Genomic DNA, 12,099 nt, shown 5'->3' with positions numbered 1-12,099 from the left:
GAAAAAAAAGTTGTTGGTGATGCTGGGACCCATAAAGCACTTGTATCATATATGTCGTTTAATGTTTGTGGTGTCTGTAAAATGTGGAAGATGTGAGAACTCACAACACTGCATACCTAGTCTACCTATGTGTACAAATAAAGTTAACCTGAAACTGATCAAATTTATTTTCTATCACATTTTAATAGGTCTCAGCCTGTCATGTGTTTGCCTATAAATGTTAGTTTTGACCCACCAATCATCCATCAAAAATTCTTTCATTGCTCCGCCCCCCTTGGTCTCAACACCCCTGTTGCCACGGTTACAATCTGTATGACTGTAAAAGAGATTGTCAAGGGTGATATACAAGGTAAGTTATTCGGCAAAAGAGATACATTTGTATCTGTTTTCCCACAATGCCTAACACACTGTTCTGAATGTACTGTATACCTTTTTTTTTTTTTTGACAGTATATATACATATGATTGATTTAGGTCCTTTTGGTTCTGTGGTGTCAGTGGCTCTGGAGCTAAAGCTGGACCCTCAGGCCAGAGCTCCTCGGCTGTTATTTGGTCCCAGATCAGCCTCATTTCTCTGGACCCTCAATGGCAACCTGAGCAGCATATCTCCTGTCTGCACTACTCTATACATCAGTATCCCGGTCAGTGTGAAACAGAAACAAAATATGATTGTATGTCACAAAATCTTTCATCAAAAGAAATAAAAAAATTCATATAGTAAGGGGTTTTTAATGTAAAAAAAATATATATATAAATAAATAAATAAATACAGAACAGTTTGTTATGCATTGTGGAAAAAAAAAAAAACTATATTTTCTTTTTGTGTATATGTTGTGTGTTCACAACAGGAGTGTATTACAGACTACCATGAAGTTCCTCTCTCCGGGAAGATGAAAGTAAAAACAGAAGCTATTCCAGGAACAGGAGGCTTAAGGCCAGTGCTAAGCCCTGACTGCTGGCCTGCATTTAAAGAAATGGTGTGTGGGATGTAAAACCACCCCCAACCCATGCCTTATTTTTTTCTCTTGACCATAGACGTCTCAGAATCTCATCTCAGCACTTTTGATGAATGTCTACACTATTTTTAATTTTGTAATTTTATCTGAAAATCAACATTTGTGAATTTAGTCAGTCAAAACAGTTTTGATGTAAATTGATCTTATTTTTTATTTTATTTTTTTTGGAAAATAGTGATATATTATATTGTATTATGTTTTATCAAAGCAAGTTCTATCAAAGCATCCTAACCCATAATTTTTTATATTTTACATTTATGCTATAACAAATACATTTCCAAATGTTTCTATTTATTTCCTATAATGCATCATCATCTAAATGTTTACATAAGTTGGGCATCTTTGCCAATCTTACCATAATGGTACACTCTTTTACCTTATTAGTGAATAGGTTTGTGTTTTTCAGGTTGTTCTGGAGAAAGTGTGTGGGGAAGATCATGTGTGTATATCGGATTTAAATGTGTCTCTCTTTTTTACGAGGTTAGACTACAATTACATTTCACTTTTGTTATAGATACCTTCAAGAGACCAATATATAAATATGGACATATGGCCACATAGGGCCAATACTGATAAAATACAAATAGTTTGCCAATAAATGTCATTATTTATATGTCATGTGTGATAAATACAATGGCCAGAATTCTACATCTATACTTTGCCAAAAATATGTAAAATGACTTTTATCTGTGCACCAGTGATACTGTGGTGAGTACTGCTGGTTACCCAGTGAATCTCTCAGTGGAGGTATACAATAACGGAGAAGATTCCATGGATACAGAGCTTTTTCTTCATCATCCCACCATCCTCTCCTTCACCCACATCAAAACAGTGAGATATTCTATAAAAATGTTTCCTTAAAATTCACAATATTCAAACATTTTCTTACTACACAGGTGTAGGGGCAATAATAAGTTCCTTTTAAGATGTTCACTCTTGACATCACAAATTGGCTCTCGCCAGAGAGACCAATCCAATTTGAGTGTAAACTAAGCAAGCCAATTCAAATTTGTATATGATTATTGCATCAAGCTGCCACTTATCACAGCGTGAGGCAGCAGTTGCACCACATTCATTCATCCTTTCGATTCGGTGCCTAGCGGTAGTGCATCACTATTGCTCTCTACTTCAGTTTTGCAGAGAGAAAAGCGAGTGCAGGCATTACAACATAGCTGTGGTCACAGTCACATGGTGGAGAGTAAAAAAGATCATCCTCATGCAAACAACCACACCAGGAGCATCTTTAAAAAAAAGGCTCATAGCCCATGTGTTTATGGGTGTTTATGGCATATGGTATATCTCGTGCCTTGGGATTTTCATGATCGCTGTCTCATGTGTCATGTTCCATTTGTGGGGACATGCCCATCTTGGAGTAGCATGAAAGACTCCACTATGTCAAACACAGCAGGGTACCTCTGCAATTATCTAGTGTTCATCCCGGCAATTGGGGCAGCGCAGTTTCTAGTGGAGTCAAAGGTGATTTGAAGATCAAGGTGACGGCTTCCCTAGAGGCAGTTTGTCACCCCTCAAGCACTCCGCAACTGGTGGAGGTGCTGGAGGGACATGTTGGCCCCTCTACAGTGTGGAGGGAGCCGGGTATTTCCTGTGGCTCAGCCTCTCGAGACTGGATGTCGATCGCTGCATCGGAAGGTGATTGCTCCTCTTCAGGGATGATTACCAGGCTGCATTACCCCCTTCCAAGCCAGACCCAGAGATGAAGGCTATGTTTTCCTGAGCCACTGAGAATGTCAGGCTCATGTGGAATCCTCCACTGCATCATAATCCTTTGAGGCTGGACCAGTGGTTTACTCGGTGGTGGTAGAGCTGGTTCTCAGTGCCCCCCTCTGGTACCGTTCTTCCTGGATGTGCATGAGGAGCTTACAAGATCGTGGAATGCTGCCCTCTCACCATCCTAAATGGTTGAGCTGCTTTGGGGTACACAGGAATTCCCTTGGTGGAGCAGTTGGTGGCTATGGATCTGTGTCCAAAATCCAACTTCTGCCCTCCACCCAATGATGTTACTGCAGGTCCATCATGCCAAAGCTTTGAAACACCTGTGTAACAGGCTAAGTGTTACCTGGGTTTTATATTGTATTTTCCTTATCTATTGCCTTAAGATTTGACTAGCTTTAATACCACTAGGACTGTGACTATGACTACCATTGGTCATTCCTGCTCTTGGCGTTTGTCTAATGAAGTGGTGTTACTTTTCAGTACTATTCAAATTTCTGTTGAACCCCCCTTAGTGTAACATCTTTAAAAGAAAAAGGAGGTGTTACACCTGCATGTGGGTGGTCATGACCAGGCAGTCCTACACAGAGATGTATAAAGCACTAGAGACCCATACTTGAGTAAAAGTACAAGTGCTCTATCAAAAAAGTGACTTGAGTAGAAGTTGAAGTGCTCTTTAAGCACCACACTTAAGTAGAAGTACTAAAATATTCAACATTTTTTGTACTTAAGTATTGCAAGTAGTCTATTTTAAAATTTACTACTCAAGTACTGAAAGTAAAAGTAGAAGTATTGTGTTATGTAGCTATTAAAGAAAGTAGTCAAACGTTTGAACATATTGTTTTTACTATTTCAAATGATTAACCTAAAGGACAATCACAATTCCTTTGACTGTAACTTCTTGTAAACAAAAAACGTTAACATTACTAGGGTTAGTTAGCCCAATTTGCAAAATGATGTCATTAATAACTTACCCTCATGTTGTTTCAAACCCATAAGACATCAGAGGGTCATTTAGAATTTTTGGAAGCATCGAAAATACATTTTGGTCCAAAAATAGCAAAAACTACGAATTTATTCAGCATTGTCTTCTCTTCCGTGTCTGTTGTTAAGACAGTTAAAAACAAAGCAGTTTGTGATATCTGGTTCGCGAACGAATCATTCGATGTAACCAGATCTTTTTGAAACAGTCCACCAAATCGAATTGAATCGTTTTAAACAGTTCGCATCTCTAATACGCATTAATCCACAGATGAATTAAGCTGTTAACTTGTTTAATGTGTCTGACACTCCCTCTGAGTTAAAACAAACCAATATCCCGGAGTAATTCATTGACTCAAACAGTACACTGACTGAATTGCTGTGAAGAGAGAACTGAAGATGAACACCGAGCCGAGCCAGATAATGACTCGTTCACGAGTCAAGAACCGTTTCTGTCAGTCGCGTCTGATTCGTGAACCGATGAGCTGATGATACTGCGCATGTGTGATTTAGCGTGAAGCAAACCAACACACAGAGCGTCTGGACCGAACTGATTCTTTTGGTGATTGATTCTGAACTGATTCGGTGTTAATGTTATAAGCCCAGGTGCAGTAAATGCCAATGACGCCATTGCATCGAGCGCAAAATAATCGGTGAACTGTTTTCTTCAACTGGTTTATTGAATCGAACTGTCAGAAAGAACTAACCTTACTGGTCATCCGAGAACCGATGCAACCGGTTCTTGACTCGTGAACGAGTCATTATCTGGCTCGGCTCGGTGTTCATTTCTCTCTTCACAGCAGTTCAGTCAGCACGCGCAGTCTTCTTAATCGCTTGTTTCGCTCAATGATGTGGCAGCTTCATCAAATCTGCCATCTACAGTTCTGGCAGTGGTTTGTAATGGAATGATTCGTAACATTATTATAATTGTAACGAGTAACGATGCAACACATAAAAAAAAATATCGGAGTAAAAGTATTAAACTCAGCGAAAATATGTAACGAAGTAAAAGTGGAAGTAGGAGAAAAAAATAATACTCCAGTAAAGTACAGATACCGCCTTTTAGTACTTAAGTACAGTAGTGAAGTAGTTCTACTTCGTTACTATACATCTGGTCTTACATGAACTGCATGCTGTGACAGACCTCGAAAGTGAGAGTGAAAGTGACCTCACAGTCCCTGGGTCGTGCAATGAGCACGTTATTGGTCCAGGAGCGCATCTCTGGCTGTGTTTGGACAACATGATGGAGCATGATAAAGTACAGTTGCTGAATGCTCCTGTGTCTCAGACTTTTTGGTGACACTGTCGGCAGCTTCACCTGGCAGTTCTTGGTGACACAGAAGCAGACGGAGGGAATCAAACACATCCTGTGCCAGAGTAAACCTGCTACTTCCAAACTAGTTTCCTTCCAGTTTACCTAATTAATGCAGCCTAAAAATCCTTTAATGGATTTGAATATTAGAAATGTGTTAGTGTGTTGATTTTGATATTCTAGGTATTATCAAATTGCCAAATTACCAGTTTTGAGAACACACCGGACATGGATGACTATAGTGCAATAAGAGCTCGTCCAAATACTGAGGTACTAAACCATTCAGGACTTTATAAGTAATAATGTTTAATAGGTAGCCAGTGCATTGTTGACAGAACCTGGCTAATATGGTCATACTTCCAGGTTCTAGTAAGAACTCTAGCTGCTGCATTTTGGTTATGTTTGAAGGAAGGAGACCGGAGTAGACGTACTGAGGCTTGTGGGAAATGTATTAATAACTCAAAAACAAAAACGATCTCGTGCCACACACATATACTTAATTCACTTCACAGTTCTTTCTGCATGCTGGCTTCACGGTGCCGCGAGTCCTCAGTTCTCTATCTTCTCTCGCCGTCTTTCAGCTGTCCTTAATACTGCCTTCCCACGCCAATCACTGCAATCAGAACCAGGTGTTAGTTGTTTTCCACTTGACCCACTTACCACCGCTCGTCTCCTCGCTCTCTCTCCCGTTGCAGACCTCGCTGAACCATGCCTCCCGTGCTACATACCCCAACCGCCTGACTTAGACCGGGAAGCCTCCCCCCATTCCACAGCCATCTGCACCCCTGGCCTGTGAATCACCTTGAACTTAAACGGCTGTAAAGCCAGATACCAACAGGTGATTCGCGAGATGGTATCCTTCATGCGGTGGAGCCACTGGAGGGGCGCGTGGTCCGAGCAGAGGGTGAACTCTCGGCCCAGGAGGTAATAAGGAAGGGTGAGTACTGCCCAGCTGATGGCCAAACACTCCTTCTCTATGGTGTTGTACTTAGTCTGCCTCTTTGAGAGCTTCTGACTAATGTACAGCACCGGGCGGTCCTCCCCCTCCACCTCCTGGGACAAGACCATGCCCAGCCACCGTCCAACGCGTCGGTCTGCAACAGAAAGGGGAGAGAAAAGTTAGGAGAGTGTAGGAGCGGTCCGCCACACAGGGAAGCCTTAACCCGGGTAAAGGCCTGTTGGCACTGCTCCATCCACTGGACCGTATCTGGTTCCTCCTTTTTAGGTCAGTCAGCATCCTGTAATATCCCACCAGCCCCAGGAACTGCCTCACCTCCTTTTTGGTTTTGGGCCTGGGGCAGGTCGCAATCGCTGTTGCAGTGGTGGACGAAGTACACAAATCAAGTACTTGAGTAAAAGTACAGATACGTATAGTAAAATATTACTCCAGTAAAAGTAAAAGTACTCCTTTTTCAATCTTACTCAAGTGAAAGTACAAAAGTACTCAATTTTTTATGTACTTAAGTAAAAAAGTACTGAAAGATAGATGTTTGCAATTTTATATAGGCTACTTAATTTAATGTTATATTAGCAAATATTTTTTTATAATCCTACTGCTCAAAATACCTGGGATTTTTTCCAAAATAACCACTATATGGAGTCAAGATATATTTTTGTTGTTGATATGGACTACGTTGATGTGAGTGATGTTAACTGTGAAGCTTACACTGTGATGTACCTGAGAGAAAACAAAGTTGACCATCTGTTTTTCACCAATAAGAACAAAGTAATTTAAAGTTTGTTTTACAGATCAAAGTTACACTACAGACCAAAAGTTTGGGCACACCTCCTCATTGAAAGAGTTTTCTTTATTTTCATGACTATGAAGATTGTAGAGTCACACTGAAGGCATCAAGGGCTATTTGACCAAGAAGGAGAGTGATGGGGTGCTGCACCAGATGACCTGGCCTCCACAGTCACTGGACCTGAACACAAACAAGATGGTTTAGGGGTGAGCTGGACCGCAGACAGAAGGCAAAAGGGCCAACAAGTGCTAAGCATCTCTCGGGGAACTCCTTCAAGACTGTTGGAAGACCGTTTCAGGTGACTACCTCTTGAAGCTCATCAAGAGAATGTCAAGAGTGCAAAGCAGTAATCAAAGCAAAAGGTGGCTACTTTGAAGAACCTAGAATATGACATATTTTCAGTTGTTTCAAGCTTTTTTGTTATTAATATAATTCCATATATAATTCCACATGTGTTAATTCATAGTTTTGATGCCTTCAGTGTGAATCTACAATTTTCTTAGTCATAAAAATAAAGAAAGCTCTTTGAATGAGAAAGTGTGTCCAAACTTTTGGTCTGTACTGTAACTTTATATATGACATGATAATAAGGCCTGAAGTTAGGAAGAACATATATAATTATATTTTCATAATGATTTTTTCCTTCTCAAACCTTGTCTATGGTTTAAAAACTACCCTGGCCAAACGGGGTGCATCTCTTCCCACTTTAATAATTACTGTAGTTACCATGTTCTGAACATCACATCCTTTCTTTTCTACCCAGATGTAATCTATCTCTCTCTCTCTCTCTCTCTCTCTCTATATATATAGGTGGTTGAATAAAAATATTTGGACATTATTTATAAAAATTACCTCAACTTAGCACCAACAAGCTTGTTAGACAGTTAGCATGAGCTAACAATATTTACTTATTTTCAGTACGGTTATGAATAAACATTCATGTCTGTCTACTCGTCTAGTTAATCCAAACAATATACATATGTATAACGTTACTGTTGATAAACAATATAAAAACAGACGTCACATAGGACATTTTAATAAAACTGTTAACATTATGGCAGCGGGGAATTTGAACGTGCATGAGTTATTGTATTTAATCTGTGTTATTTAAAGTTTTTTTTTTTTTTTTTTACCTAAAATTGATGTGTCTGCACTCGAGCATTTCAGTGGGCTTAAATAGATCACTCTTTACAACGGATTTAGTTCCCAAACAACTGAAAATTTTGACCTAAATATGATTTTCAGTTACAATAATTAATCCAATATTTCGACATTGATAACTTACTTTTAGCAACATCAGACGCACGCGCGCTCACAAGATCTTACTTCTGGGGACTCGCACTAAACGGTTCATTTGAATCAGTGAGTGGTCGACTCCAGAACAGCTGCAATCGGATCATTCTAATTCCTAAACGAATCGTTTGGTGCGATTCGCGATCCGATTTAAAGGTTTATTTAGAAAAGACTCAGTTCATTCATGATGAATCAGACACCGCTTGCGTCTCGGAGCTCGTGATATATTATAGGGAGTAACGATATGTTTTATGAAATGTAGTGAAGTAAAAAAAAAGATTTTATGCTTCGGAATGTAGTGAAGTAAAAGTAAAAGTTACTCAAAATAAAATTACTCAAGTAAAGTACAGATACTTGAAAAATGTACTTAAGTACAGTAACGAAGTAAAGCTACTCCGTTACTGTCCACCACTGAGAGTCTTATCAATTTGGGGACGCACCTGCCCGTGGCCCAAGTGGAAGCCCAGATACCTTACCTCCACCCGCCCAGCTGCGCACTTCTTCGGGTTGGCCATTAGCCCCGCCCATCTCAACGCCCTGAGATCAGCCCTCACATGCTCCATATGCCGCTGCCAGTCCCCACTATAGATGATGATATCATCCAGGTAGGCCGCGGCATATGCAGCATGGGGCCGCAGAACTCGATCAATGAGTCGCTGAAACGTAGCCGGGGCCCCGAACAAACCGAAAGGAAGCATCACAAATTGGTGTAATCCAAATGGCGTGGTGAAGGCTGTTTTTTTCTTTGGATATGGGAGATAAGGGAATTTGGCAATATCCCTTAGTTAAGTCCAATGTCGAATAAAAACGAGCCATACCTAACCGATCGAGCAACTCGTCAATCCGCGGCATTGGATACGCATCAAATTTTGACACTGTATTCACCCTGGGATAGTCCACACAAAACCGCAACGAGCCGTTCGTTTTAGGTACCAAAACTATCGGGCTCGCCCAATCGCTGTGGGACTCCTCGATTACTCCCATCCCCAGCATTGCCTCTAATTCCATCTGAACCACTTTTTTCTTGTGTTCAGGTAATCTATATGGCCGGCTGCGAACCACCACGCCCAGCTCTGTCTCAATATGGTGCTGAATCAGTTTGGTACAACCAGGTAGAGGAGAAAACACGTCTGCAAATTCTAATTGTAAACGGCTGATGTCAGTGAGCTGCGAGGGAGAGAGGTGATCCCCTCCCGGGGCCAGGGATTTGTCTTTGATAATCGCTTCTGGCCCGAGATCCTCCTCTCCGCTGACTGCCGTCGCCAGCAACACTGATTCCTCCTGGCTCCATTTTTTAAGGAGATTGAGGTGGTAAATTTGCTGTGAGTCGCCTCTTTCTGTTCGTATCACTTCATAACAACTGGGTTGTATCCTCCTCTGTTTGAGCGTTGTGGGTCACTCGATACAACCGATCCTTGATAATGGCAAAATACAGAAAAGAGAGCGCACGATCAGGGTGGAGGACCTGCCCATCGATGGAACCGACCTGCTCAAATGCGTGTTTGAGGGTTCCATCTTGGGACTGTTCCAGGGGGAAGTCATCGCGTCTGGTTAGCCTCACCAAACCGCTTGGTTCCCCTAAAAAAGTGCCACTAGGTCCTGGCACAGATTCTCCCATCTGAGTGCTTGCCCACCCCACCTGCCGTCTCTTCTTCCCAGAGGCATCCACTGTTAAACACCCCAATAATTGTTCGAAAGCGGGCCAATTAGTTCCCAAAATTTGTGGATGTCGTAGGCGCGAACTAACAGCCACCTCCACATAATGCTTTTTCCCGCTAGATTTGATGGCTATGGCTTTTACAGGGTATTCTACTATATCCCTGTGCACACACCTCACCTTAACCATGTGGCCCATTTCCAATGCCCCTGATTGTATCAGGCTTTGATGGAGGTCTGGTTACAACCTGAATCCACCAAAGCTCGATAGGTAGCCCCCTTAATACTCACTGGTATTTGTGAGACCTCGCTGAACCACGCCTCCCGTGCCACACTGGAGTTGAATTAACATTAATTAAAATTTCTGCATTTGACTTTGAGAGCATAGGTCATAATTTAGATATATTTTTAAGATGGAAAAATGCAGTCTTACAAATGGTAGATATGTGGCTTTCAAAGGAAAGATTGCTATCAAATAGCACACCTAGGTTCTTAACTGATGACAAAGAATTAAAGAGCAGCCATCAAGTCTTAAACAGCGTTCTAGGTTATTACATGCAGAGTTTTTATGTCCATAATTAACATTTCTTATTTTTTTTCAGAATTTAGCAGTAAGAAATTACTCCTCATCCACGTTTTGTTTTATACTGACTATGCATTCCGTTTATTTTTCAAATTGGAATGTTTCTCGAGGCCTCGAAGAAATATAGAGCTGAGTATCATCAGCATAACAGTAAAAGCTAACACCATGCTTCCTGATGATATGTCCCAAGGGTAACGTAAAGCATGAAAAGTAACGGCCCTTGTACTGAGCCTTGAGGTACTCCATACTGCACTTGTAACAGATGTGATACATCTTCATTCACTGCAACGGATTGATAGCATTCAGATAAGTACAATTTGAACCATGCTAATGCACTACCATTAATGCCAGAAAAGTGTCCTAGTCTATGCAAAAGAATGTTGTGGTCAATAGTGTCGAATGCAGCACTAAGATCCAATAGCACTAATAGATATATAAACCACGATCAGATGATAAGAGCAGGTCATTTGTAACTCTAAAGAGAGCAGTCTCAGTACTTTGATACTGTTTAAATTCTGACTGGAAATCCTCACAGATACCATTTTTCAATAAGAAGAGTGGGGGACCTACAGGCATTTTTGGTCGATGAATAGTTGCTTGAGTTTGGACCGGCTGATTCCAGTGCAACACTAAGACCGTGGCCCAGCTATGTGTCCAAGGTTCTTACCACTTCTTTAAAGGCCATGTTGCAGGTTAACCACCACTTTTGATTAATGGGTACATAAATCACTCAAGATATGAATAAAATTTTTAAAATGTCTCAAAAATGGTATTAAAGACCAATTTTTTATGTTTTTGGTATTAACTTTTTTTTTTACGCAAGTCTGTGATGACGTCACATTGGGGAGAAGTGGAGGAAAGGTAGCCTCAGACAAGTATGATACCGCGTTCCAGGCAACCCATGTCTTTCCAACCTTAAATCCGTGAAAGTGCACTGGAACGCCAGTCAAAACCATGACATCCCACCCGTGAACTCGTACTAGATCGATGTACTCCGTGTTCTGACAACACACAGCATGCAAAACAATGATGGCAGCCCCTATAAATAATAACTGCCTACGGATGCAGTGTTTATGCAAGTTGTACACGTTGAAAAAAATGATTTTAGGTTAATGTAACGTTGCAATAAAATAAATACTCTAGCTACAATTCCTTGCGCTCAGAAAGTTTGGCGTAACTTGCCTAGAATGGTACAAAGTCATTAGTCTTGGTATGAAATAGTGATTACGAGCTCAAAAACCTGCCTGGAACGCAGCATCAGAACTATAGCGACGGACTGGAATGAGGAAAAGGTGGCAAGAGCCAACATGTATGATGGCCCTCAGCCTTGTAATTTCGAACCAGCTAGACGTGAGAGGGTAAATGAGGAATTTCCAAGTACTGATGTCCGTCAAAGCCAATTAAATGCATGGTCCGAGGAGAATGAGTGGAGAGTTGGTGAAGTGTCCTGGTGAGTTGCTATCATTTAGCAACGCAGCAATGAGCACTGGAGCTAGCCTACGAGCAGCAGTGCACTTTAATGACACATATTTTTTAATGTATAGCACAGAGTGAAAAATCAACGTTTTCTTTATATCTAGTGGCAGTGATCATGACGCTAGTTCAGATAAGTACCGGTAACCTCTGTCATAGTGTCATAAAACTAGTAAACTTTGTCTTTGTCATCTAGAAATAGAAGGCATCATGCTAGCTATATGGATGTTTCTAAGGGTTTATCTCTTCCTCCTGTGAAAATGTTGTGCAAACGTAACCGCATATCTGTCGCTGTGTTTGGCAGGTGCTT

The 12,099-nt window shown here is 41.0% G+C and overlaps 1 protein-coding gene across 3 annotated transcripts in view; it reads left to right on the top strand.

The window, feature by feature from the left end:
- Nucleotides 1-12,099, top strand: part of LOC113072650 (integrin alpha-X) — a 116,468-nt gene that overhangs the window by 69,786 nt on the left and 34,583 nt on the right. For all 3 annotated transcript variants that reach the window (XR_003280325.1, XM_026245628.1, XM_026245627.1), the window contains exons 16-20: nt 189-349; nt 474-640; nt 848-976; nt 1,422-1,495; nt 1,714-1,846. Coding sequence is in view for 2 of the 3 variants with exons in the window: in XM_026245628.1 (XP_026101413.1) it covers nt 189-349; nt 474-640; nt 848-976; nt 1,422-1,495; nt 1,714-1,846 (664 nt within the window). In the remaining variant the exon portion in view is untranslated. The remainder of the gene's footprint in view (nt 1-188; nt 350-473; nt 641-847; nt 977-1,421; nt 1,496-1,713; nt 1,847-12,099) is intronic.

Source organism: Carassius auratus, unplaced genomic scaffold (genome assembly GCF_003368295.1).
Source record: "Carassius auratus strain Wakin unplaced genomic scaffold, ASM336829v1 scaf_tig00009729, whole genome shotgun sequence".
In the NCBI taxonomy this organism is placed as follows: domain Eukaryota; kingdom Metazoa; phylum Chordata; class Actinopteri; order Cypriniformes; family Cyprinidae; genus Carassius; species Carassius auratus.
This window is presented reverse-complemented; position numbering and strand designations above follow the sequence as displayed.